Source organism: Bombina bombina, chromosome 8 (genome assembly GCF_027579735.1).
Source record: "Bombina bombina isolate aBomBom1 chromosome 8, aBomBom1.pri, whole genome shotgun sequence".
Classification (NCBI taxonomy): domain Eukaryota; kingdom Metazoa; phylum Chordata; class Amphibia; order Anura; family Bombinatoridae; genus Bombina; species Bombina bombina.
In genome coordinates, this window is record NC_069506.1 from 107,720,826 (window position 1) to 107,748,084 (window position 27,259).

General features: G+C 39.8%; 1 protein-coding gene across 1 annotated transcript in view; it reads right to left on the minus strand.

The window, feature by feature from the left end:
• LOC128638500 (gastrula zinc finger protein XlCGF57.1) overlaps nt 1-27,259 on the minus strand; it is a 212,806-nt gene that overhangs the window by 104,381 nt on the left and 81,166 nt on the right. The window contains exon 5 of the mRNA XM_053690488.1: nt 8,325-8,438. Coding sequence (XP_053546463.1) covers nt 8,325-8,438 — 114 coding nt within the window. The remainder of the gene's footprint in view (nt 1-8,324; nt 8,439-27,259) is intronic.

Here is a 27,259-nt window from a genome sequence, read left to right on the forward strand (position 1 = left end):
AGGCCAGGACGATGTCCGTGTGAGCCTTTGCTCGAGGGAGGGACGACGCTTGAATCAGAATGTCGTCCAGGTAAGGTACTACTGCAATGCCCCTTGGTCTTAGCACAGCTAGAAGGGACCCTAGTACCTTTGTGAAAATCCTTGGAGCAGTGGCTAATCCGAAAGGAAGCGCCACGAACTGGTAATGTTTGTCCAGGAATGCAAACCTTAGGAACCGATGATGTTCCTTGTGGATAGGAATATGTAGATACGCATCCTTTAAATCCACCGTGGTCATGAATTGACCTTCCTGGATGGAAGGAAGGATAGTTCGAATGGTTTCCATCTTGAAAGATGGGACCTTGAGAAATTTGTTTAAGATCTTGAGATCTAGGATTGGTCTGAATGTTCCCTCTTTTTTGGGAACTATGAACAGATTGGAGTAGAACCCCATCCCTTGTTCTCTCAATGGAACAGGATGAATCACTCCCATTTTTAACAGGTCTTCTACACAATGTAAGAACGCCTGTCTTTTTATGTGGTCTGAAGACAACTGAGACCTGTGGAACCTTCCCCTTGGGGGAAGTCCCTTGAATTCCAGAAGATAACCCTGGGAGACTATTTCTAGCGCCCAAGGATCCAGAACATCTCTTGCCCAAGCCTGAGCGAAGAGAGAGAGTCTGCCCCCCACCAGATCCGGTCCCGGATCGGGGGCCGATATTTCATGCTGTCTTGGTAGCAGTGGCAGGTTTCTTTGCCTGCTTTCCCTTGTTCCAGCCTTGCATTGGTCTCCAAGCTGGCTTGGCCTGAGAAGTATTACCCTCTTGCTTAGAGGACGCAGCACCTTGGGCTGGTCCGTTTTTACGAAAGGGACGAAAATTAGGTCTATTTTTTGCCTTGAAAGGCCGATCCTGAGGAAGGGCATGGCCCTTACCCCCAGTGATATCAGAGATAATCTCTTTCAAGTCAGGACCAAACAGCGTTTTCCCCTTGAAAGGAATGTTTAGTAGCTTGTTCTTGGAAGACGCATCAGCCGACCAAGATTTCAACCAAAGCGCTCTGCGCGCCACAATAGCAAACCCAGAATTCTTAGCCGCTAACTTAGCCAATTGCAAAGAGGCGTCTAGAGTGAAAGAATTAGCCAATTTGAGAGCATTGACTCTGTCCATAATCTCCTCATAAGGAGGAGAGTCACTATCGAGCACCTTAATCAGTTCATCAAACCAGAAATATGCGGCTGTAGTGACAGGGACAATGCATGAAATGGGTTGTAGAAGGTAACCCTGCTGAACAAACATCTTTTTAAGCAAACCTTCTAATTTTTTATCCATAGGATCTTTGAAAGCACAACTATCCTCTATGGGAATAGTGGTGCGTTTGTTTAAAGTAGAAACCGCTCCCTCGACCTTGGGGACTGACTGCCATAAGTCCTTTCTGGGGTCGACCATAGGAAACAATTTTTTAAATATGGGGGGAGGGACGAAAGGAATACCGGGCCTTTCCCATTCTTTATTAACAATGTCCGCCACCCGCTTGGGTATAGGAAAAGCTTCTGGGAGCCCCGGCACCTCTAGGAACTTGTCCATTTTACATAGTTTCTCTGGGATGACCAAATTTTCACAATCATCCAGAGTGGATAATACCTCCTTAAGCAAAATGCGGAGATGTTCCAATTTAAATTTAAAAGTAATCACATCAGATTCAGCCTGCTGAGAAATGTTCCCTAAATCAGTAATTTCTCCCTCAGACAAAACCTCCCTGGCCCCCTCAGATTGGGTTAGGGGCCCTTCAGAGATATTAATATCAGCGTCGTCATGCTCTTCAGTAACTAAAACAGAGCATCCACGCTTACGCTGGCAAGGGTTCATTTTGGCTAAAATGTTTTTGACAGAATTATCCATTACAGCCGTTAATTGTTGCATAGTAAGGAGTATTGGCGCGCTAGATGTACTAGGGGCCTCCTGAGTGGGCAAGACTCGTGTAGACGAAGGAGGGAATGATGCAGTACCATGCTTACTCCCCTCACTTGAGGAATCATCTTGGGCATCATTGTCATTATCACATAAATCACATTTATTTAAATGAATAGGAATTCTGGCTTCCCCACATTCAGAACACAGTCTATCTGGTAGTTCAGACATGTTAAACAGGCATAAACTTGATAAGAAAGTACAAAAAACGTTTTGAAATAAAACCGTTACTGTCACTTTAAATTTTAAACTGAACACACTTTATTACTGCAATTGCGAAAAAACATGAAGGAATTGTTCAAAATTCACCAAACTTTCACCACAGTGTCTTAAAGCCTTGAAAATATTGCACACCAATTTTGGAAGCTTTAACCCTTAAAATAACGGAACCGGAGCCGTTTTAAGCTTTAACCCCTTTACAGTCCCTGGTATCTGCTTTGCTGAGACCCAACCAAACCCAAGGGGAATACGATACCAAATGATGCCTTCAGAAGTCTTTTATAAGTATCAGAGCTCCTCTCACATGCGACTGCATGCCATGCCTCTCAAAAACAAGTGCGCAACACCGGCGCGAAAATGAGACTCTGCCTATGCTTTGGGAAAGCCCCTAAAGAATAAGGTGTCTAAAACAGTGCCTGCCGATATTATTATATCAAAATACCCAGAATAAATGATTCCTCAAGGCTAAATAAGTGTTAATATCAATCGATTTAGCCCAAAAAATGTCTACAGTCTAAATAAGCCCTTGTGAAGCCCTTATTTACAATCGTAATAAACATGGCTTACCGGATCCCATAGGGAAAATGACAGCTTCCAGCATTACATCGTCTTGTTAGAATGTGTCATACCTCAAGCAGCAAAGGACTGCAAACTGTTCCCCCAACTGAAGTTAATGCTCTCAACAGTCCTGTGTGGAACAGCCATGGATTTTAGTTACGGTTGCTAAAATCATTTTCCTCATACAAACAGAATTCTTCATCTCTTTTCTGTTTCTGAGTAAATAGTACGTACCAGCACTATTTGAAAATAACAAACTCTTGATTGAATAATGAAAAACTACAGTTAAACACTAAAAAACTCTAAGCCATCTCCGTGGAGATGTTGCCTGTACAACGGCAAAGAGAATGACTGGGGTAGGCGGAGCCTAGGAGGGATCATGTGACCAGCTTTGCTGGGCTCTTTGCCATTTCCTGTTGGGGAAGAGAATATCCCACAAGTAAGGATGACGCCGTGGACCGGACACACCTATGTTGGAGAAAAACGATTAACATGCCAGTTACCGTTTTAAAAATAAAATGATGAAATGTTATTAATAAGCCTGCTGCTAGTCGCTTTCACTGCAGTGCAGGCTCAAATATAACTTAAATGTATACAGTATTTTCTTAGTGAAGTTCCATTCCCCAGAAATACCTCAGTGTAAACATACATACATATCAGCCTGATACCAGTCGCTACTACTGCATTTAAGGCTGCACTTACATTACATCGGTATTAGCAGTATTTTCTCAGTCAATTCCATTCCTTAGAAAATAATATACTGCAACATACCTCCTTGCAGGTGAACCCTGCCTGCTGTCCCCTGTTCTGAAGTTACCTCACTCCTCAGAATGGCCGAGAACAGCAAATGGATCTTAGTTACGACCGCTAAGATCATACACAAACTCAGGTAGATTCTTCTTCTAATGCTGCCTGAGAAAAAACAACACACTCCGGTGCTGTTTAAATTAACAAACTTTTGATTGAAGAAATAAAAACTAAGTTTAACAACCACAGTCCTCTCACACGTCCTATCTATTAGTTAGGTGCAAGAGAATGACTGGGTATGACGTAGAGGGGAGGAGCTATATAGCAGCTCTGCTTGGGTGATCCTCTTGCACTTCCTGTTAGGGAGGAGATATAATCCCATAAGTAATGGATGACCCGTGGACTGACTACACTTAACAGGAGAAACTTTTTTCGGATACAGGAGTTATGACAGAAACTATTGAATTAGATCAGGATGTGAACATTAGAAATGATCTAGACTTTAATTTTCAAGATGTTTATACTGAATTACAGTTGGCGTCTCTTCAAACTGAGAGTGATAATATAGTTTATGACATGGAAACTAGATTTAGCTAAATTTAAGCAGAAGTCTAGTTTTATCCTGTTCATTCCAGAACCAATGCTGTTGAAGTGTTCCAGAAAACTGTTGAGAATGAATTGACACGTTTGAACCAGAATATTAACAGAAAAAAATACTCTAAAAACAATCTCAACAAAAGAGAATATGAGGCACTTAAACAGCTTGAATGTGAAAAGACAATTGTGATTCGCAATTCAGATAAGGGCAGAAATGTAGTTCTACTTAAACGGGATGACTATATTAAAGAAGCGAATAGACAGCTGGTGACGATGAGGTTTAGGAGTTATTAACCACAGACCCTACTTTCAAATACAGAAAACTAATCTACTCTATAGTGGATAGTGCACTAAATAGTGGAGTAATTACGGAGACAAATGCAGAATATCTTAGGGTGGATCACCCTGTAACAGCTATATTCCACTATTTACCAAATGTACATAAAGATCCTATTATGCTTCCAGGACGCCCGATTATTGCGGGCATTGATTCTTTAAATGAACCTTTGAGTGAAATAGTGGATACATATCTACAACCACTTGTAAAAAATCTTAAAAGCTATATACGTGACACCACATATTTAATTACTGAGGTGGAAAAGGTTGGCTGGCAACACTCCTATTGTTTTCTTACGGTGGATGTGGTGTCATTGTACACCTCTATCCCACATCAGCAGGGAATACAAGCCATTGACTTTTTGAAGAGGTACTCAGGTTATGATGATAATGTCAAGGAATTCATTAAAATATCTATTGAGTATCTTCTGACTCATAATTTCTTTTTGTTTGAGGGTGAGTTCTATCTCCAAAAGCGTGGAACAGCCATAATATGCCAACCTATATTTAGGTTGGTGGGAGCTGTTCCACGTTTTGGAGATAGGAACCCTTTCAGAGACAATATACGTTATTACGGCAGATATATAGATGACCTGCTGTTCGTGTGGGAATCTGACGATCTAAATGATCTGCAAGAGTTTTTGAAGTATATCAAGCATAACAATATGAATCTAGATTTTACTTTGGAGTTTTCCAGGACATCCATCCCATATCTGGATGTGATGCTCAAAACTAATGAATGAAATACTGATATTATAGTCAGCTTGTACAGAAAACCTACAGCGGGTAATACTATTCTCAATGCAAGATCTTGTCATCCAGGCCACATTATTAAGGCTATACCAAAAAGTCAATATATGAGGGTAAAGAGGAATTGCACTTCAACTGATGACTATAATGTATATTCAAATGAAATCATGCAAGGGTTTCTGAATAGAGGCTATAATGCAGCACAGTTAGACAGTGCAAAGAAACAGTTTGAAAGTATGGATAGGAACTCTATACTGAAGTATAAAAAGAAGAATAAGAAATCCACTAAAAAGTATGATAGAAAACCTTTTTTTATCACTACTTATAATAGAGAGTACAGTCAAATATGCAATATCATCAAGAGTGCATTACCCATTTTGAGAACTGATAATACTATGAGTGAAATAATAGACTCAGGCCTCATATTTGTAAGTAGAAAATCAAAAGCATTGGGAAATATGTTGTCGCCCTCTATGTTACCCTCAGAAAACAAAACAAATTGGCTAAGTAAGAAGCCAGGATACCATAGATGCGGCAGTGGGAGATGTAAAACATGCTCCTACATCATTCTTGGACATGAGTTTAGGTCGCAAAATGAATCCAAAATCTATAACATTAAACAGTATATTAACTGTAATACCAAATATGTAGTATATTTGTTCACATGCAGGGGCTGTGGAAAGAAGTATGTAGGTCATACAACCAGATGTCTTAAGGACAGATTTCTGGAGCACTTACGAGCAATTGATGATCCAGAATCAACTACACCCATAGCCCAGCATTTCCACAATTTTCATGCATCAAATAGCTCTTTATTGCAAGTACAGGGCATTGAACATGTACCTAGACATCCCAGAGGGGGTGATAGAATTAGATCATTAAAACAACAGGAAGTTTTTTGGATCTTTACCTTGGGAACTAGGATCCCTATAGGCCTGAACAGCGAATGAGATGTAAAATTATTTGTCGATTGAAGATATGCATAATATGCTATTTATAGATAATAACAAGTTTGTTGGGTTTAAACACTACACTATTAGTTAATTGATTATCATGAATAGGTAAAATTTCAGACTAAAAAAGTTTGGTCTGGAATATGGTAATAATGAAAATAATGTATATAATGTCTATTCCAATTTTGTATTCCTCTTTTCCCTTTTTGGATCTAGTGAAAAATCATGTATTTGTATAATATTAGATGTGTACAAAATAGTTCTCATTCAATTATGTGCATATATATGTTTCTCACTCAGTAAACTGCAATGAATTAATTAATAGACTAAAAATAGTCAGATATAAAAACAGTATTATGAACTATATATTTGTGCACGTATCATTTAGAAAACAAAAAGTAGCCAACATTAAGATTAGGTATTCTATCATGCATATTAGAGAAATTGTATTTGATCAATTAAATGGTTAATTCTAATACTATATAGGGGGGGGGTGTCTTTTGCCCTATATAAACATGTATGGTAGTTCCTAACCTTATAGGTCATTGAGGAAGTTACGTTATTGCAGACGAAACATGTTTGACCTGAACTTCCACTTCCTTCTGATTTGATATATTGCTGCTGTTTTTAAGAACTTAAAATTGGAATAAAGAATACTTTTTTGCTTTTATTCAATTGGAGTTTGGTGTGTCCATACCTTAGAGTGCTGGGATTACTTTGTTGCTGGATCCACTACAGCTTAAAATGAAATGGGAACATGCAGTTTGAAAAAAAACGCCACAAGATGGCGTATGGGTAAAATTTATGATCTGGAGGTATCGGTTTAAATATCGAAGCAACCTATATACTACCTTGACTACATCAACTTCATCCCTTCTAGCCTTACAGGCAAACCTGCAATTCATCATGAATGCCCCTGCCATATATACAAGGGCTGCATCATCACTGTAGCCTCCTCATTATCTGCCCTTGTTTACACATTTTTTCCTACCCATCTCCTTCACTCAGGCCAAGACCTATTTCTTCCCTTTCATCCCTTTGTTACGACTTCATATTTCCCTAGTATGAAGTTAGCTTAATTGTTAAACAGATTTTATGAACTGAAAGAATGGGTTGGAAATTGCAACTAAGATGTACAATTGATGGATAAAAACATTATGGTCTTAAAAGGAGAGATTATAAATCTTCCTTCTAGTTAAATGGGAAAAATAATGAGGAAACAAATGAAATGGATTTAGGAGTATAAATATATAAAGATGCAGTGCACAAATAACAAATTGAAATGCAAAAAAGTGAGACACATGGGATCAAAATCACAATACTGCCAGTATATAAATCTCTAGTATGGGTGGTGCTGCTAAAATAAAGTCATTTTACTTTTAAGACTTTGTTTCCACAAACTTATTTTGCATCACATTTGGAGAGATTATTTCACACAGTGTGTTATAAACACCTGAACAACTGTGTAATTATACCTACCGGGCTAAGTTACCTCCAATACAGGTTAATAGGCTGCTAGATGGTGAGAGCTTATCTGTGACCTGTAGTCCTGTTGGGAGAAAAACACAGCCGGTACCCCCAAGAGTGGATTGACCTCTGCGAGAGTGTGAGACAGCTGGACGACTCTAAAGGTTCCAGGAGGCGTTTGTGACACTTCTCAAGTGTCTGGGAGCTTGTAAGTACCAGCTATACCTGCGCATTTGGGGCTTGTTTGTTCTACTGACCGTGCACTATGGTGGCGCCTTCTTTTTTATTTCGTATATCTGCAAATCTCTAGTATGACCTTACTATGAATACAAAGTTTGCTGTTTCTCAAAAAGAATATTGCAAAATGAATAAGGGTTATGAAAGTTTTAAGTTATGAAGAGCGATTTGCTAATTTTTTCTCTAGTATAGAGGTGACTGCAAGGTAGTATGACTACCTTATACAAATATGTTGAGGGGCGTAAAGAGAGTTAATAGTTCACTGTTTAAACCAACCATACTTGATTGTGAAAAAATCACCATTTTAGGCTAGAGGAAAGGAAATTTCACCTTCAGGAAAGAAAAGAGGTTATCACGCTAATAAACTATGAAACAACAGATCAATGGATAACTTCATAAAGGGTTTAAATATAATTTATGGTATAAAATATTATTAACGACTATGATAGCTAGGACAAAAAAGTATCAACATTTGTCTTCTTTTAAACTCATCTACTATGTAACTACTTACCATTACTGATATTTACAGGACATTCCTCACGTTTAAACTGTTGGTGGTCCATCACAAATGGCTCATCTTCTTGTTTAGAATTTGAGAAAACTGAAGTCCTCAGATTGGCACATCCTGTATTAATATATTTAAATGCATTATCTAAAATATTTGAAACACTATTTAAACATTTAAACAACAGTAAGCCTACAGGCTGCAGTTGGTGATACCATTTATTGGACCAACATAGGCCTAGATTATATATAGAGTGGTCTTTTGTGTCCGATTTCTAGTGTAAACTGCGCTTGCGTGACAGTGCTACAGCGATTATATTGCAAGCATCTGTGCGCTTGTATTACAAGTTAAAAGTAAAGTTTTACCACTTGAAAATACTTTAGTTTGAGTGTAACTTACCATAACTGAAAGTAAACCATGATTCCCATTGCGAAGTTACTAGAAATCTACCAGTTACATCTTTTACAAAAGTAAATCACTTATACAATGGCCATTCAGCAAGAATATCCCTTACAATACACGTGTTTACACTAATACCATACAGTGTGAAAGTGCAATAGCAATCTACATGTGAAATTAAGCTTTTCACTTCGAAAGAATAGCAAAACATGTAAATTACTTAGTCATACATTTAAGCTGGGGCATTATGGGTATACAGTACATGTGTCTATGTGGTGTATTTTATATGCATTATACTGTAAAATATTTTTTATTCAAAGATCGTTTATTGTTAAAAAAAAAAAAGTATTTTGTATTCTGACGTGTTTTAGTTTAGAAACAAGATTAACAGTACAGAATATTAACCCATTATCTGCTGAACTATTTCCACCCATATGCTGAACTGTTTTGGGGTTTTGCTTAGATTTAAGCCCTACTGTAGGTCCCTTTTCAATGAGAAACCCACACATATTATATACTGTTTTTTTCAGCAGACCCTGCAGATTCACACTATACCATTATTTTATGTATATATCATATGTGAGAACCCAACAACATAGGACCAGATTACGAGTGGCACGCAAATGTTTGCGCCTGAGCAATAAGGGGTTTGTGCTTGTCGGGCTTATCACTGGTATTACGAGTTGAAAGTAATCGGGATTGCTTAAAGGGACAGTCTACACCAGAATTTGTATTGTTTTAAAAGATAGATAATCCCTTTATTACCCATTTACCAGTTTTGCATAACCAACACAGTTATATTAATACACTTTTAACCTCTGTGGTTATCTTGTATCTAAGCCTCTGCAAACTGCCCCTTTATTTCAGTTATTTTAACAGACTTGCAGTTTAGCAATCAGTGCCTGCTCCCAGATAACTTCACGTGCACAGTGTTATCTTTATGAAATACATGAACTAACACCCTCTAGTGGTGAAAAACTGTTAAAATGCATTCTGAAAAGAGGTGGCCTTCAAGGTCTAAGAAATTAGCATATGAACCTCCTAGGTTAAGCTTTCAACTAAGAATACCAAGAGCACAAAGCAAAATTGGTGATAAAAGTAAATTGGAAAATTGTTTAAAATTACATGCCCTATCTGAATCATGAAAGTTTATTTTGGACTAGACTGTCCCTTTAAGTGCAATCATGATTTACGCTAGAATGATTACCGCGACTTTAGAGCTCTGGATAACTGTTTTGCAAAACATAAAAGTGTCACAAAACACATAAAAAATACATTACAAAGTACAGTTACACTCATAATAACACTAATAAAAATTATTAAAAAAAATATTGCACACAAAAGATAAAAAGGCTCAAAGATATGAGGTCTCAGGTGTTAGGGGGGAAAAAAAGGTAGGCAAAGGGTTTTAACATAGACATACATACATATATATGTCTAAAGATGGATATGTATGTATTTGTTTGTTAAAAGAACATTAACATTTTGCATTAAAAAATCATTTAATTGTCTAAAACAGTTTGCACTGCAGACGGAATAGGCCAGAGAAAAGTGCCCCGACTGTCCGCCACCTTCCATGTCTGTGCACACCTCAGGACTGGGGCAAGTAAAATGGTGGCGGTAGCATTACGTACTGTTACACTGAAGTGACGCTTCCTAGTCCACCCCCCTGGAGGAGTGATCAGTGCTGCTGCTGGGCTGGACTGAGAGTTTGTGTAATTGGCAAGACATGTTAAAGGAACATGAAACCCAAAAAAATTCTTTCATAATTTAGGTAGAACATACAATTTTAAACAACTTTCCAATTTACTTCTATTATCAAATTTGCTTCATTCTCTTGGTATAATTTGTTGAAGGAGCAGCAATGCACTACTGGATTCTAACTGAACACATGAGTGAGCTAATGACAATCTGTATATACAGTATATGCAGCAACCAATCAGCAGCTAGAACCTAGTTTCTTTACTGCTACTGAGCTTTCCTAGATAAACCTTTCAGCAAAGTATTACAAGAGAAGGAAGCAAATTAAATAACAGAAGTAAATTGGAAAGTTGTTTAAAATAGCATGCTCTGTCTAAATCACGAAAGAAAACATTTGGGTTTCATGTCCCTTTAAGGAAGCTGTTCCAGACGGGTTTTTTTTTTTTTTTGGCTTTGTTTTGATCAAATTTTAGCCTCATGAGATTCAGAAATTGCATTGCCTCATATCGCAATTAATTGCATCATGTGATTAATTGCACAGCCCTACAGAGCGGTACCTGTTTTTAAATATTTGTTTAAACATTTCATTTGTGCCATACTACAAACAATCCTTTCTTCTTATTTTTAAGAAAATTACCTAAGAGAGGAAGATCCTCTGTTTACAAAAAGATGCATCTTTATTTTAGAGGTTTTAATTAGTGAACACAAAGTGCAAAAGCTAGTTTATGGCTTGTATTTTTGAGTATAGAAAGAAACAGAATTTATGCTTACCTGATAAATTACTTTCCCTTGCGGTGTATCCAGTCCATGGATTCATCCTTACTTGTGGGATATTCTCATTCCCTACAGGAAGTGGCAAAGAGAGCACACAGCAGAGCTGTCCATATAGCTCCCCCTCTGGCTCCGCCCCCCCAGTCATTCGACCGACGGTTAGGAGAAAAAGGAGAAACCATAGGGTGCAGTGGTGACTGTAGTTTAAACAATAATTTGAACCTGACTTAATTGCCAGGGCGGGCCGTGGACTGGATACACCGCAAGAGAAAGTAATTTATCAGGTAAGCATAAATTCTGTTTTCTCTTGCAAGGTGTATCCAGTCCACGGATTCATCCTTACTTGTGGGATACCAATACCAAAGCTTTAGGACACGGATGAAGGGAGGGAACAAGACAGGTAACCTAAACGGAAGGCACCACTGCTTGAAAAACCTTTCTCCCAAAAATAGCCTTCGAAGAAGCAAAAGTATCGAATTTGTAAAATTTGGCAAAAGTATGCAGTGAAGACCAAGTCGCTGCCTTACAAATCTGTTCAACAGAAGCCTCATTCTTGAAGGCCCAAGTGGAAGCCACAGCTCTGGTGGAAGTAGTTACAGGAATAATGCAGGCAATAGGTTGGAGAAGGAAACCCTGTTGGACAAAGATTTTCTTTAGTAAACCTTCTAATTTTTTATCCATAGGATCTTTGAAAGCACAACTGTCTTCAATTGGTATGGTTGTGCGCTTGGCTAGTGTTGAAACTGCCCCCTCTACCTTAGGGACCGTCTGCCATGCGTCCCGCCTGGGATCCGTTATGGGGAACATTTTCTTAAAGATAGGGGGGGAACAAAGGGTACACCTGGTCTCTCCCACTCCCTATCCACAATATCCGCCACCCTCTTCGGGATCGGAAACGCATCAGTGTATACAGGGACTTCTAGATATCTGTCCATTTTACACAATTTCTCTGGGACCACCATGGGGTCGCAATCATCCAGCATAGCTAATACCTCCTTAAGCAGCACGCGAAGGTGTTCCAGCTTAAATTTAAACACTAAGGAATCTGATTCTGCCCGCTGAGAAACCTTTCCTGTATCAGAAATTTCTTCCTCGGACAACACATCCCTCACCGTCCCTTCAGAGCGTTGTGAGGGTACAACAGATAAATCCTCCAAAGCTTCTGATTGCTCATACTCTGTTCTTAAGACCGAGCTATCACGCTTTTTAGGAAAAACTGGCAGTTTGGATAAAAATGCCACAAGGGAATTATCCATGACTGCTGCTAATTGTTGTAATGTAATAGGGGCCAATGCGCTAGAGGTACTAGGCATCGCTTGCGCGGGCGTAACTGGTGTCGACACATGGGGAGAGAAAGGTGGGCTATCCTCGTTACCTTCTGTTAAAGAATCATCTTGGGATACATTTATAAGTGAAACAATGTGATCTTTAAAATGCTTAGACACATTAGCACACTTAAAACACAAATGTAAAGGGGGTTCCACATGGCTACTAAACACATAGAGCAACGTCTATCTGTAGGCTCAGACATGTTAAACCGACTTTGACAGCACTCAAATACTGAAAAATACAATTTGAGAAAAAAACGGTACTGTGCCTTTAAATAATAAAAAGCGCACTTTTTTACTAAATCTCAAAAAATAATCCAATCTTCCTGAAATTTTTACCACAGTATCCTAATGCCTTAGAATGATTGCATAGTAAATTTCAGGTCAATTAACCCCTTAATGGCCGAACCGGAGCAACCTAAAGCTGACAACCGGTTAGCAAACTACAGCACCGTGCCATAGCAATCTGCTGTGGCCCTACCTTGCCCCTGGGGAATAACTTGATAGAAATAAGCCTCTATGAAGTCCTCAAGTGTTCTTTGGACCCTCCACGTGAAGCTGCATGAAGCTGTCTGCAATCTGAACTGCGCAACTGAGGCGCGAAATTTAGGCCCCCTCCCTCTCCACTCCGGAGTTGTGGGGCCCTCCAAACCCTCAATAGGTGTCTAATATTGTGCCATGTGGAATAAATACCCCATAAACCACTCCAAAGTTAATAAAAAAACTTGTACAATCGTCATATTATCACTATAAGCAATCGATTGCCCCTTAACAGTGTCCACCAGATTAATAGCCCTGTTAATTAAGCCTTCTTTCTATACTGAGTCTCAGAATATGGCTTACCTTCCCCACATGGGAATTCTTGTCAGTCTTCTAGCATTACTAAGTCTTGACTAGAAAAAAGATGACTGAACATACCTTGTAGCAGTTAAGCCTGCAAACTGTTCCCCCCAACTGAAGTTTTCTGGTACTCCTCAGTCCTGCGTGGGAACAGCAGTGGATTTTAGTTACAACATGCTAAAATCATTTTCCTCTCAGCAGAATTCTTCTTCACTTTCTGCCAGAGAGTAAATAGTACAAACCGGCACTATTTAAAAATAACAAACTTTTGATTGAAGATATAAAAACTACAAATCTAACACCACATTCACTTTACCCTCCCGTGGAGATGCTACTTGTTATAGCGGCAAAGAGAATGACTGGGGTGGCGGAGCCAGAGGGGGAGCTATATGGACAGCTCTGCTGTGTGCTCTCTTTGCCACTTCCTGTAGGGAATGAGAATATCCCACAAGTAAGGATGAATCCGTGGACTGGATACACCTTGCAAGAGAAAAATAGTTTATTCACACTAAACAAATATGAAATACACAACACAGGAGAAGCTCACTGTGACATTATGTCTACTTGAACATGACAAAAAGCAAGGGTCACTCAAACGGGAACACTTGAGCACCACTTCTATGGATGTTTATTATCTTTAAAAGCAATTGTTCATCATATTTATCATTGCACAAGGAAACACTTGTGCAATGCCACCCCTACCCTCACGCAACCAACTGCATAAAAAGTAGGGCTTGTCAATCACCCAGGTCGAATTAATCCACAGTGATTTTCATCTGCCAACTTGTTTGGCAGAGAGAGTTTATAAAGCAGCGGTTTAAACCACGTTTCATAAACATCATTGCAAGCTCAAATGAGCGAGCCTGCAACCGATCGTGACATTCGCCTCATGATAAATCTTGCACATTGTCAAGTAGTACTATGATTAGAATACACATTACAAAAAAATGTTATAGGCAAGAATCTTGACAAAAGGTAGAAGCAAAAGTAATGCTGCCAGTATTTCAATTTATTGTGGGACTATGCAACCTTAGCCAAGCTAAAATCAAAGGAAACAGAGGGAAGCCACAACATAATATTGTAAAGTCTCCTTGTGTCCAGCGCCCAGGATAACCAATACTGAAACAGTCTCTTTAGTAACTAGGCCAACCTCATTGACTTTCCATCAGCAACAAAAAAATGGATTGAAGTTGCTTTAGAACTCCAATATCAGCTACCAGAGTAGAATCAAGGAAGCAACCACTTGACCCAGAGTCAATAATTGCTTCAATCTCTACTGACTTATTAGGCCACTACAAAGAAGTGAAAACAAATACATATAAAGCAACCAGAACAGAAATATTAAGAAACACAGCTGTGATTCCACACCACTTTCTTTATTCTTCATCTTGGGTTTTATAGGACAGATGCGCAAGAAGAGACCGGCCTTCCCACAATAAAAACATAGATTCATTAAAGAAAAAACACATATATATGAGCTTCACTTGTTCTGAAGAAGGTATTAGCTCCTTAATAGCTGCACACTTCATGGATTTGCCCATAGTATATAAGAAGCTAGACCAGACATCGAAGTAGTATACACTTTAGAGGCAGTCTGTGAAAAAAGTCTCTCCTGTTGATGCTCTCAAAGCTTCCTATAAACCTGGATCGCCAAAGAGATCATAGTTTACAAATAAGCTGGACGGCCAATATGGGTGAGCTCATCTTTCAGTGATTCTGATAATCCTACCCGATGAAGTGAAAATCCCAAACCTAATCTTCTACAGGATATCTTCCCTGACGTAGGGCTTTAAAAAGAAACTTGAGCATTTTTTTTTTTTTTTAAATATATTTTTTTATTGAGGTATTAAACAATAATACAGCATCAGTACATATGTCCAGATAGCAATCAAATTTAACAAAAAACAGAATTTATGTTTACCTGATAAATTACTTTCTCCAACGGTGTGTCCGGTCCACGGCGTCATCCTTACTTGTGGGATATTCTCTTCCCCAACAGGAAATGGCAAAGAGCCCAGCAAAGCTGGTCACATGATCCCTCCTAGGCTCCGCCTACCCCAGTCATTCGACCGACGTTAAGGAGGAATATTTGCATAGGAGAAACCATATGTTACCGTGGTGACTGTAGTTAAAGAAAATAAATTATCAGACCTGATTAAAAAAACCAGGGCGGGCCGTGGACCGGACACACCGTTGGAGAAAGTAATTTATCAGGTAAACATAAATTCTGTTTTCTCCAACATAGGTGTGTCCGGTCCACGGCGTCATCCTTACTTGTGGGAACCAATACCAAAGCTTTAGGACACGGATGAAGGGAGGGAGCAAATCAGGTCACCTAAATGGAAGGCACCACGGCTTGCAAAACCTTTCTCCCAAAAATAGCCTCAGAAGAAGCAAAAGTATCAAATTTGTAAAATTTAGAAAAAGTGTGCAGTGAAGACCAAGTCGCTGCCTTACATATCTGATCAACAGAAGCCTCGTTCTTGAAGGCCCATGTGGAAGCCACAGCCCTAGTGGAGTGAGCTGTGAGTCTTTCAGGAGGCTGCCGTCCGGCAGTCTCATAAGCCAATCGGATAATGCTTTTAATCCAGAAGGAGAGAGAGGTAGAAGTTGCTTTTTGACCTCTCCGTTTACCAGAATAAACAACAAACAAAGACAAAGTTTGTCTGAAATCCTTAGTAGCTGCTAAGTAAAATTTGAGAGCACGAACTACATCCAAGTTGTGCAACAAACGTTCCTTCTTTGAAACTGGATTAGGACACAAAGAAGGCACAACTATCTCCTGGTTAATGTTTTTGTTAGAAACCACTTTTGGAAGAAAACCAGGTTTAGTACGCAAAACCACCTTATCTGCATGGAACACCAGATAAGGAGAAGAACACTGCAGAGCAGATAATTCTGAAACTCTTCTAGCAGAAGAAATTGCAACCAAAAACAAAACTTTCCAAGATAATAACTTAATATCAACGGAATGTAAGGGTTCAAACGGAACCCCCTAAAGAACTGAAAGAACTAGGTTGAGACTCCAAGGAGGAGTCAAAATTTTGTAAACAGGCTTGATTCTAACCAGAGCCTGAACAAAGGCTAGAACATCTGGCACAGCTGCCAGCTTTTTGTGAAGTAACACAGACAAGGCAGAAATCTGTCCCATCAAGGAACTTGCAGATAATCCTTTTTCCAATCCTTCTCGAAGGAAGGATAGACTCTTAGGAATCTTAACCTTGTCCCAAGGGAATCCTGCAGATTCACACCAACAGATACACCAAATTATGTGGTAATTTTTCTGGTTACAGGCTTTCAGGCCTGAACAAGAGATTAATAACAGAATCTGAGAACCCTCGCTTTCTGGTAGTTCAGACATGTTAAACAGGCATAAACTTGATAACAAAGCACAAAAAACGTTTTAAAATAAAACCGTTACTGTCACTTTAAATTTTAAACTAAACACACTTTATTACTGCAATTGCGAAAAAGTATGAAGGAATTGTTCAAAATTCACCAAAATTTCACCACAGTGTCTTAAAGCCTTAAAAGTATTGCACACCAAATTTGGAAGCTTTAACCCTTAAAATAACGGAACCGGAGCCGTTTTTATATTTAACCCCTTTACAGTCCCTGGAATCTGCTTTGCTGAGACCCAACCAAGCCCAAAGGGGAATACGATACCAAATGATGCCTTCAGAAAGACTTTTCTATGTATCAGAGCTCCACACACATGCAGCTGCATGCCATGCTGTCCTCAAAAACAAGTGCGCCATACCGGCGCGAAAATGAGGCTCTGACTATGATTAGGGAAAGCCCCTAAAGAATAAGGTGTCAAAAACAGTGCCTGCCGATATAATCATATCAAAATACCCAGAATAAATGATTCCTCAAGGCTAAATATGTGTTAATAATGAATCGATTTAGCCCAGAAAAAGTCTACAGTCTTAATAAGCCCTTGTGAAGCCCTTATTTACTATCTTAATAAACATGGCTTACCGGATCCCATAGGGAAAATGACAGCTTCCAGCATTACATCGTCTTGTTAGAATGTGTCATACCTCAAGCAGTAAGAGACTGCACACTGTTCCCCCAACTGAAGTTAATTGCTCTCAACAGTCCTGTGTGGAACAGCCATGGATTTTAGTTACGGTGCTAAAATCATTTTCCTCATACAAACAGAAATCTTCATCTCTTTTCTGTTTCTGAGTAAATAGTACATACCAGCACTATTTTAAAATAACAAACTCTTGATTGAATAATAAAAACTACAGTTAAACACTAAAAAACTCTAAGCCATCTCCGTGGAGATGTTGCCTGTACAACGGCAAAGAGAATGACTGGGGTAGGCGGAGCCTAGGAGGGATCATGTGACCAGCTTTGCTGGGCTCTTTGCCATTTCCTGTTGGGGAAGAGAATATCCCACAAGTAAGGATGACGCCGTGGACCGGACACACCTATGTTGGAGAAAGAGAGCATCTTTACCATCCTACTACATTAGGTAGGTTAAGTTGAAATCTATAAGGTACTAATAACATAAACCATGAATGCAATATCCCACACTCAACCATACTAAGTAGCAGCAAATGAGAGCTTGATCTGTACAGGATAACAATTCAGCAGTTCTAGCCATAAGAGTATAGGTTCTGGCTAAAATTTTAGGAGTATATCTGGGATATGAATTATAAAATGTATAGTATATATGGCTAAAAGTGGAAAGTGAATACTTACATATGGTAAAGATAACTAACTGGAACATATATTAGAGTTACCTCTTTTTATAACCTAGAGTTAATACAGGTACGAATGGTCCCCAACTCACTGTTTAAATCACATGGCAGTTTATCTATTCAGGGAGAATTGTGGTGCGAAGGGGGATGGTATCACAGGTTAATTTTAAGGGGGGGGGGGATTCAGCGGACCAGAGCCGCTCTGATTAAGAGAAAAGAGAGGGAGGGAGGGGGCGTGTCCGGGAGTTAAAGGGGGTGTAGTATTATCTCTATGATATGGATATTAGTGTGGTCTCTATTGAGCTAATAATAAACTAATTGAGATGGGCTGATGGGCAGCTAAAGCACATAGTGTATGAGGAGGTCATAGTGTAGGCCAGGAGTAGATTGGCTGGAGATTAGGTACTATAACCATATAGACCAGATAAAAATTGTCTAGTGAGGGTGATGGTATGTAATAGCAGAAGTGGATGTCGAAATACGACAGCTTATATTACTGTGAAGGGGTTATATACCTCAAGTGAGTCGGTGATTAAATAAGTGATGGGGGGATGAATCAATATCTCCCTACTGAAAATTTCAAGTAAGCTTAAGCTGGTCATTTGTGTCTCGTGTTATAAAATGCTAAACTTGGCCACTGTAAATAGAGATTTTAACAGGTTTACATGATAAAAGGGACCTTATTCGAGAATTATTGTCTAATGAAGTGGGGAGAGGCTAACAGATAATATTGTGCTGTGTGAGCTTTTGGGGTTTTATGATAGTGTTATAAAAGACGGTTGAGTGAAGAAGCATAGGGGCCAGGTACTACCATCTCAACGGACCAAGGTCAAATGTGAATAGGAGCAGAGAGACTTATCATAAAACTTTCTATGTAATCTATATCACTTAATAATATTATGTTGCCTGTACCTAGTCTGCAGGTAATATTTAAAGGCTAAACAATACATGGAACTATCAAAGAGCAGCGTAAGACAGTTTATAACATTGAATGCAAACAACAGAACATTACTCGCTACATGAAATGTATACCGGTTTTTCAGGCCTTATACTGGAGCATGCACTAAAACCAAAAGCAGCCGAAAAAGGTGCAAGGGAAGTTATGTACAGTCCCTTAGCTAGGTCATGCTCGAGGCTCAGATCTTTATCCTCTTATACAAACGTTTGCGAGGCCAACATAACAATATAACCCTGGTAAGGGATTCAGGATGTGGGTTAAAAGTTATAAAATAAAGAGGGTTAGGGCATCCACTACTGTTGCATCCCCGGTACATCTTTATAAGCACATAGTTAATGAACCTACTAAAGATAGGGGAGATATCTTGCAAGGTAACATCTATAAGCTGCTATGTAGAGTTGCCAAAGCATGGGTACTGATAAAAGGGCTAAAAGTCCTGTTTTGTAGGAGGTTAGTATCAAGTTTTCAAGAGTATTATTAAGGCTGCTGCAGTAGCTAGTATCTCTCTAAGTAAGAATCTTAATCACCTGGAATAAGATGTTTGACTGCTCTGTAATGGCCATTAAAGGGAGCTACTTATATGTTGTTATCTCTCTAGTGCAATGGCCAAAAGTGAAAACATATACATTGAATTGCATCCATCCATAGTCAGCACAACCCATGTGAGGCATATGTATTAAATTGTACTTCAAAGAACATACTCTTATCACCTTAGCTAAATAATAGTGTGCAGATACTAGTTTAAGTCTGTTAGGGTCCAAAATATAGCAAATCACAACAAAACATAATGCATATACATTTGAGCATTTAAATTAACATTTCTACGCGTAACCATCCATAGTTCATATTAAGTTGAACTTTGGTAGAAGAGTTCTGGGGATCCCTGTTAGGCTGTGGTTCATAATTACTAAGGTCAAACTTTTAGGGTCCAAGATATATCGCAAAACGTCTAAGCGTAATAAACATCTAATGAGAGGCACGCTACCACTGCAGGGAAGGAGCGCGCCTCCCATAGTGAGATGTAAGACAGAGAGTAGTGATGAGGTATCGCTCCAAATATACTGGAAGTTCTCATGGGAAAATGTCCAGGACTCTTGCGGTGTAATAGGCATAAATAGCGCTATATAACACTGAAAGCTCCAATACATCGATGTTAGTTGAGAGGGTGTACTGCGGTGATGGGATATGAGTATGAGAGTAAATGTAGTAAGACCTTGCATATTATCTAAAACCATTCTAACTTAAGCTTAATTGACACTATATCTGTAGAGTGTACAGCGTCTACATAGCCCGGTCAGTGAACTGCTCTAACCCACTGGAGTTCACAGGGCTTCGACAGAAACACAGTCAACATAGTCAACGAATTCCAGACCTGGGCCCCCCTGAATCTACTGACTGAGCGGCCTGCAGATTGAGGAAAATTGAGCGGAGCTTTAGACCTGGGGAGGCAAATACGATTACCGCTAGGGTTGTGAGCAGAGTTACCAAATCGGTGTCAGAGGTCAAGACTGGGTTCAAGGGATCTATAATCCAGTTGCGGCTAACAATTACAGGTCTCCAATGAGATGCCAGAGAAAGCAGAGGAGTTTCCCCAACCGGGCTGGTTTGTGAAGGTACTGTACTCCGTCTGGTGATGTGCCGCTTCTCTCCAGGGCTTTGGGTGAAAGCTGCGGATGTCTGCGTGATTCCACCCGAAGTGAGTGAACTGACTGGGAATGGTGTCTTGTGTATGTCCGCAGACCCTGCGGGCCGATTCAGACTTGCTCCCGCCTTCACTCTCCGAGGTATTGTAAACTGCACTGTCTCTAACTGCTCAGTGCGTAACGGTTCAGCAGAGGATCTCGGGTTAGCAGGCTGCTTGATTTCCGTCTTCAGAGTAGCTTGTCTTAATATTTCAGAGAGTTCGCCAAATTGCAGATCCATCTTGTGGGTTATATTTATAAGCATGAGGTGTAGGATCTCGTAATTCTCCTCCATTGTATACAGATGGTTGACGAAGTCAGCTCTAATGGAGAGGGAATCTTAAGGCCGACAGTACTAGGCCAACACTTCGTTTTCGTCTAGATTCGCTTCAGTTAAGTTGATTTCCACAATCTTGGTATCTGTGTGAGCGGCAATACCTCTGGGATCAGGATTAGATCATTTAAATGTTATATTTAAAGACAATGTACAGGTATACGACAGATTATCTCTTAAGACATCAGGAGCTTCTGTATTTTCAGCCCATCATGGCTGCCGTCCGGACACGCCCCCCCCGAGCATTTTTTTAAGGTACAAACTTCTGTCTCTTTAAATTATAATATTTATATTATAATTGAATTCTATTCCAGCTTAATAAGCTTGTTGAAAGTTATAGGAACAAGAAACCCAACATATTTATTTTATGCTTGAGATACAATTTTAAACAACTTTCCAATATACCTCAGTTATCATATTTGTTTCATTCTCATAGTATACTTTGTTGAAGGAGCAGCAATGCACACAAACGGAGAGAGCCAATGATATAAGGGATACATGTAAAGTCACCAATCAGCAGCTATCTCCCAGCAGTGCATTGCTGCTGCTGAGCCTACCTAGGTATGCCTATCAACAAAGGATACCAAGAGAATAAAGCAAATTTGATTGGAACGTTTTTTTTACAATTGCACGTTCTATCTGAATCATGAAAGTTTCATTTTGACTTTACTGTTTCCGTGCATCTATATGGGAAACTTTGTCAACTGGAATAGAAAGTCCCCTTTTTATGTGAAGCCTGTAAGCCAAAACTTCTATTAAGCAGGTACCTGTTCTAAGAGTTAAAGTAGGATATTTCCTATAAATGCAGAGAACACCCATCTGTTTGTTTTTGTTTTTTTGAGGGGGTTTATATGTACTTTTTCTACCAAAGACTGGTACCATGGTACCAAGGCATCATAACCATCCCAGTTTCATTCTTCATATTCATTGTATTGTCATTGTTTTATATAACTTTTGTAGAATTTTAGTTACATTTGATTAATAAAAAGTTTTATTTTGTACCAATTTCCCAATCTAGTTGAACAGAACTATTCTGAACAAAATTAAACACAGGCAATTGTAATAATGAAGTTTGGCGCACCTGTTGCTAAAAAGACACAACATTTCAGCAGTTGCATTTAACAGTATCATTGGAAATTCCATGTTCAGGGGAACAAAAATAGTAATCATGGGATCTAGCCTATTGTCATTTATATTATACAGCAACATTTTACCACTTTGCAGTTAAAGGGCCGTTAAAGGCTCTAATTCATTACAGTGTGTAATTTTAGCACTACTGAACCTGCAAGTCTATTTGTTTAACTCCAGCAAAAATGAACAGAAACCGCAGAGAACTGGGGGTCACCAAGAAGACACAGCCAATGATTGCTCCCAAGCAAGTCCAGAACTATATGTCTAACCCCTTTGCAGAGGTTAAACACAAGGAGGCCTATTTAACAAAGGTCTTGCGGACCTGATCCGACAGTGCGGATCAGGTCCGCAAGACCTCGCTGAATGCGGAGAGCAATACGCTCTCCGTATTCAGCATTGCACCAGCAGCTCACAAGAGCTGCTGGTGCAATGCCGCCCCCATGCAGACTTGCGGCCGCCAGCAGGGGGGTGTCAATCAACCCGATCGTACTTGATCGGGTTGAATTGTGGCGATTCCTTTCCACCTGCTCAGAGCAGGCAGACAGGGTTATGGAGCAGCGGTCTTTAGACTCGCCAGAAACACGGGCCAACAAGCTCCATCCGGAGCTTGATAAATGGGCCTCATAGACTCAGAGGGGCAGTAGTGCTTAAAGTACCATTAAACACAGTCAAACTGCATAATCAACAAATTCATAACAAAAAGACAATGCAAAAGCACCTAGTCTAAATTTCAAATGAGTAGTAGATTTTTTTCAAAGACATTTCAAAGATACATTTTCCTTCCTATTGCATCATGTGACAGCCATCAGCCAATCACATAAAGCACATAATTATATACTGTGAATTTCTGCACATGCTCAGTAGGAGCTGTTACCTCAGAAAGTGTGCATATCAAAAAGATTATGCACCTTTTGATAATGAAAGTGAATTGGAAAGTTGTTTATAATGGTGTGCTCTGTCTAAATCATGAAAGTTTAATTTAGAGCATGTAAATGTTGCACTACAATGTCTCTTTAATATCTGGTGAACTACTGAACACGTTAAGAGTAATATGAATTGTATAATAAAGTATCCTTATTTAAATTATTTTAATAGTTTTGGATCATTTGTTTTAAAAAAAAAACATAATTTATGCTTACCTGATAAATTTATTTCTCTTGTGGTGTATCCAGTCCACGGATCATCCATTACTTGTGGGATATTCTCATTCCCAACAGGAAGTTGCAAGAGGACACCCACAGCAGAGCTGTCTATATAGCTCCTCCCCTCACTACCATATCCAGTCATTCGACCGAAAACAAGCAGAGAAAGGAGAAACCATAGGGTGCAGTGGTGACTGTAGTTTAAAATTAAAAAATAGGGGGCGGAGCCGGGAGCCATTGTAGTAAGACGTGTTTTGGAGAGGCTCTCGATCTTATATTATATTTATCTAAGTTTTCTAAAGACATAAGCTTGAGAACCAAAAATAATGGCAGTCTGAAGTGGGACACAACTGTGAACATTAACTGGGAGCATAATTAAAAAAGTTTGGAACAACCTTCTGCTCGGATTATACCGCTTTTGATATGGAGCGCTGCAGCTACACCGAGATACAGACTTTATTTCTGGATTATGAGCAATTAATCCTTGACAGATTCGACCGCCTAATTACAGGCATAGAAGCGGTAAGCTCAAAAATTAGCCCCAATGGACTTGGTGCGAAGAGAGAGGAAGTTTACCGCATGCAGCCTGATACCATGCAGCTGGCCGCAGGAGAGGCTCCCTTTGGGCCTGTCCTACCTCAGAAGGAGTGGGGGCGGACCGGGCCCGGGAGAAGTAGATCCGTACCCCCTGCTACGCTGGAGTACAGTTTATGGGCTCCCGACAGAACCGTCCACGCGAGCAGCGAGGCTCCCACTGAGAGAAGTGAGATGGCGGGAACGGAAGAAGTTTGCACCGGGAGGGCCTCACGTATCTATGAATTGGAGCCTCACATGGTAAGGGGCCCAGAGTTACGTTGCACAGGGCTACTATTCCTGGTCATACCCACAACGAGCTTACAGGTTGGGAGTGTGAGGTGTTCGGACACCCGCGTCAAAATCGGAGTTGGGTGAAGGTCCAGTCGTGACAGGGGACACCGGGTGCTCAGGCCCGGTGTCTCCTTTTGACTCTAACACGCACCTCTTACTGAGTTCAGAACATTGACACTTACCTGAGAACCCTCACTAGTAGATCAGAGGACCCTGCCAACACCTGAAACTGTGTAGATTCTGCATTCACAATCCGACCCCTCATCGCAATTAAGCCGGAGCAGAGTGCTATCTCTTGCTCACCACATAGCTATAGACTGTCAACCTAACGTACTGTGGCACCCCTGAGTTGCCTGTTCAGCTCCTTTGTTTCTTGGCGGTAATACAGCTTGAGACTCCATTACTTTATTGCCGTGTAATTTTCCTATCGATGCACATAGCTCTTGACTTAATAATCTTACTTACAATGTGGGTAAACTTTGAGTGATCCTCTGGAAGAAACCCAGGGGATGCCGTATATGTTCCAAATTCACTATGGCTTCTGTGATGTGGGGTCTCGATGACTGGGTCCCCTCTGTGGTATTCTTTGGTGTAGCACTAAAGAAGGTTCTGTGTGTACTATATGCCAAAGCATTTTGTATTATCTCTTTGCCTGTCCTGCCCTTTTGCTATCCCTTCTATTATAGGAAATCATCTGTTTTGCATGTGTGAAATATCTCTCTCATAGTTGTTATAGCTGATTAATGTGATTATATGGATGCTTAATTGTATTGCAAACGCAAGAATTTTACTAGGTTCATACGTACAATGAATATGATAAAATCTAGATTACAGTAGCAAAATTTATGAGAATAGGGGTCAGTCTAGAGTTAAAGGGGGCACCCTGAGAGCTGTAGAGAGTGATGCTTTTATAGCATATAACCAACAATATAGAACTAACCTAGATAATTTTGATTTGTGCTCAGATTACCACCAAATTTAACAACCTTAGGGCCCCATTAGAGGTCTGGTTAAGATCCCTTTTCCATATATGCCCTATAGAAAGACAAACCCCTCATTTCTTTGAGATTATGCACTGATGAGTGAGAAAGTATTTCCATTTGAAAACGACTTGAGATCCACTGTTTGCTTATTAAGTGGGACTTTGTTAACATTTTAGGCTTCGCACCCCTCTTCCTTTCCGTCCCCCCTTTTCCCCCCCTTACTCCCTTTCCCCCCTCCCTTCCCACCGTTTCCCCCTCCCTTCCCACCCTGCCCTTCCCTTCCTCTCTACCCTCCTTCCCTCCACCCCCCCTTCCCCTTCTTGCCTCTTTTCCCTTCTTCCCTCTTCCCCCCCCCCTCTCTTCCTTCCCCCTCTATAATCCCCTCTCCCCCTCTTCCTTTTCCCTCTTCTACTCCCTCCTTCCCTCCCTCCCCAACCTTCTCTTTCCACCTTCTTTTTCCCCCTCCTCGCCTCTCTTCCCCTCCCCCCCCCCCTTCCCCTTCCCCTCTTTTTCCTCTTTTTTTTTTTTTTTTTTTCTTTTTCTCTTCTTTTGTTTGTTATATATACTGTGTGGGTAGGGATAAGTACCTTACCCCCCACACCCCTTTTGGCAGAGTTAGGTAGTCTCTGCCCTGTTCGCAGAGCCCTTACCGTATCCTGCACCTATATGAGCGTGAAAAAAGGGCTCTCTGGATTTTCACAATAAATAGATTTGTTAGGATTGTTTTATGTGTCTAATGTCTGCAGACTGTTTGCTATCATAATTTTAATGTTGATGTTAGCTTGTTTATATGTTTGACAAATGTGTTAGAGCTGCTGATGTGATGATCTAAACTCGAAGATTTTGAGTGATTAATATATTTGATCCCTATGTATTTTCTCCAGATAGTTTACTCTTTTTTCTGAGCTTGCAATCCTAGATACATAATCTTACTCATCTTGTACTAGCTGATCTAAGATGACTAGCTACATTCACCTCCCTACTAATTTACAGAGTTATGTGAGTCACAGTCATTACAGTTTTATTTTTCTAGCTCAGAGCGGTGAACCTGTGTAACTAATAATGTTCAATGTATGTGTATACCCAGGTTTGCAGTAGCAACAGTAGCCCATATCAATATATCACCTCTTTCAGTTTGCCGAGTTGACTATATTACATTAACTAAGAATAACGTAAGTACATTACTGTACTTTTATACTTCAATAGCATCTATGGTCTCCCAACTTTGACACTATTTAATTCACATTGACACTAGACTCTTTGATTTTAGCTTTGTTTTTGGGTCCTCAATGTCTGGTTAAGATCTCTGGCCCCCTAAGTGGGCCTGTTTGATTGGAGGACATAACGATCCAATAATCTTAAAAAATGAGGTAACCAGAATACTATATCCTGTTGATTTGACGAATGTTGATGTTTCCATATGATGTATTGTACTTGCTAGATATGTGTTTTCCCTACAGGATGTGAATAGTTTGTATCTTTTCCGATATGACTGTATTGTAATATCTATTTTTACCTCAATAAAAAAATACATTTAAAAAAAAATAAAATAAAAAATACCTGCCTTAAAATGACAGGGTGGGCCGTGGACTGGATACACCACAAGAGAAATAAATTTATCAGGTAAGCATAAATTATGTTTTCTCTTGTAAGGTGTATCCAGTCCACGGATCATCCATTACTTGTGGGATACCAATACCAAAGCTAAAGTACACGGATGAAGGGAGGGACAAGGCAGGTACTTAAACGGAAGGTACCACTGCCTGTAAAACCTTTCTCCCAAAAATAGCCTCCGAAGAAGCAAAAGTATCAAATTTGTAGAATTTTGAAAAAGTATGAAGCGAAGACCAAGTCGCCGCCTTGCAAATCTGTTCAACAGAAGCCTCATTTTTAAAGGCCCATGTGGAAGCCACAGCTCTAGTAGAATGAGCTGTAATCCTTTCTGGAGGCTGCTGGCCAGCAGTCTCATAGGCTAAGCGGATTATGCTTCTTAGCCAAAAGAAAGAGAGGTTGCCGAAGCCTTTTGACCTCTCCTCTGTCCAAAGTAGACAACAAACAAAGCAGATGTTTGACAAAAATCTTTAGTAGCTTGT